This window comes from Pterocles gutturalis, unplaced genomic scaffold (genome assembly GCF_000699245.1).
Source record: "Pterocles gutturalis isolate BGI_N339 unplaced genomic scaffold, ASM69924v1 scaffold43354, whole genome shotgun sequence".
Classification (NCBI taxonomy): domain Eukaryota; kingdom Metazoa; phylum Chordata; class Aves; order Pterocliformes; family Pteroclidae; genus Pterocles; species Pterocles gutturalis.
In genome coordinates this window covers 1-1015 of record NW_010132222.1, presented here as the reverse complement: position 1 = coordinate 1015, position 1015 = coordinate 1, and the positions used below count along the sequence as shown (strand labels likewise).

General features: G+C 66.1%; 1 protein-coding gene across 1 annotated transcript; it reads right to left on the bottom strand.

The window, feature by feature from the left end:
* Positions 1–147: 147 nt before the first annotated feature.
* On the bottom strand, positions 148–1011 carry LOC104467165 (cathepsin L-like; the record flags this gene model as incomplete). The annotated part of the gene is made up of 2 exons (XM_010080833.1): positions 148–337; positions 895–1011. Coding segments are annotated over 2 exons (307 nt in total), but the record flags the coding sequence as incomplete, so codon positions are not given.
* Between the last annotated feature and the right edge of the window lie 4 nt (positions 1012–1015).

Here is a 1015-nt window from a genome sequence, read left to right as displayed (position 1 = left end):
GAGCACCCCTGCTCCGGGGCTGCTGGCAGAGCTGGGGAGGGCTGTGGGAACCTCTATCCCCACCCCAGCCCAAGCTGGTTGACAGCAGGGAGGGGAACGCGGGTGTCCTGGCATCACCCTGGTCCCCCCGCGTCCCCCCCGACTCACTGCACTTGGGCTCGTAGTAGATGCCGTTGGAGTAGAAGGAGAAGGTCTTGTGCGAGGCGTCGATGCTGACGGCCACGGGGCCGTGCTTGTAGATGGCGGCTTTCACCGCCGTGATGTTCCCCGAGGTGGCGTTGACGTAAACCGTGATCTTGGCCAGCATCTCAGACTGGTTGTAGTGGCACAAGCCATTCTGTGGCACCCAGGGGGGGACACACTGTCACCAGGAGCCCCCAGGTCCCCTCACTGGGACCCTGCCCACCCTGGCTCCCCCCACGCAGGGAGCGATCTGGGGCTGGGGCTGTGACAGCATCCCGGTCCTGTCCCCTCCATCCTCCCCTGGCCACCGTGTGGGGACATTTTCCCTGTTGCTGCAGGGACACAGCGATGCCCGCACGCAGCGAGGGGAGCTGGCTCTGCAGCTGAAGCCCGGGGAGGGGGGCTGTAGTTGGCGTCTTGCAGCCACATCCCTGTCCCCAGGCAGCCCTGCTCCACCCTGCGCCCCAGGGCTCCAGCCACGGGTGGAGGAGCCTCCTCCCTGTTTTGCAAGAGGAGAAACTGAGGCACGTGGTGACAAAACTACCTGGCTGAGCCCTGAGGCTGGGCTTTGGATGGGACGCCTTGGGGACAAGGTGACATCCCCACCTCCAGAGCCTGTAGCACCTCTGACCCATCCTGATCGACCTTTAAAGCCCCAGGGGGGACATCCCGGGACCTGGGGGACTCCGGCAGGGACACTTCCCCCCTCACCTGCCCCGTGTAGGTGCCGTAGGACTCGGTGCTGGCGATGCCGCCGTGCTTCTTGATCCACTCGTAGGCTCGCCCCTCCTCGCCCCCGTCGCAGGCGGAGTTCCCCAAGCCCCCGGGGGCA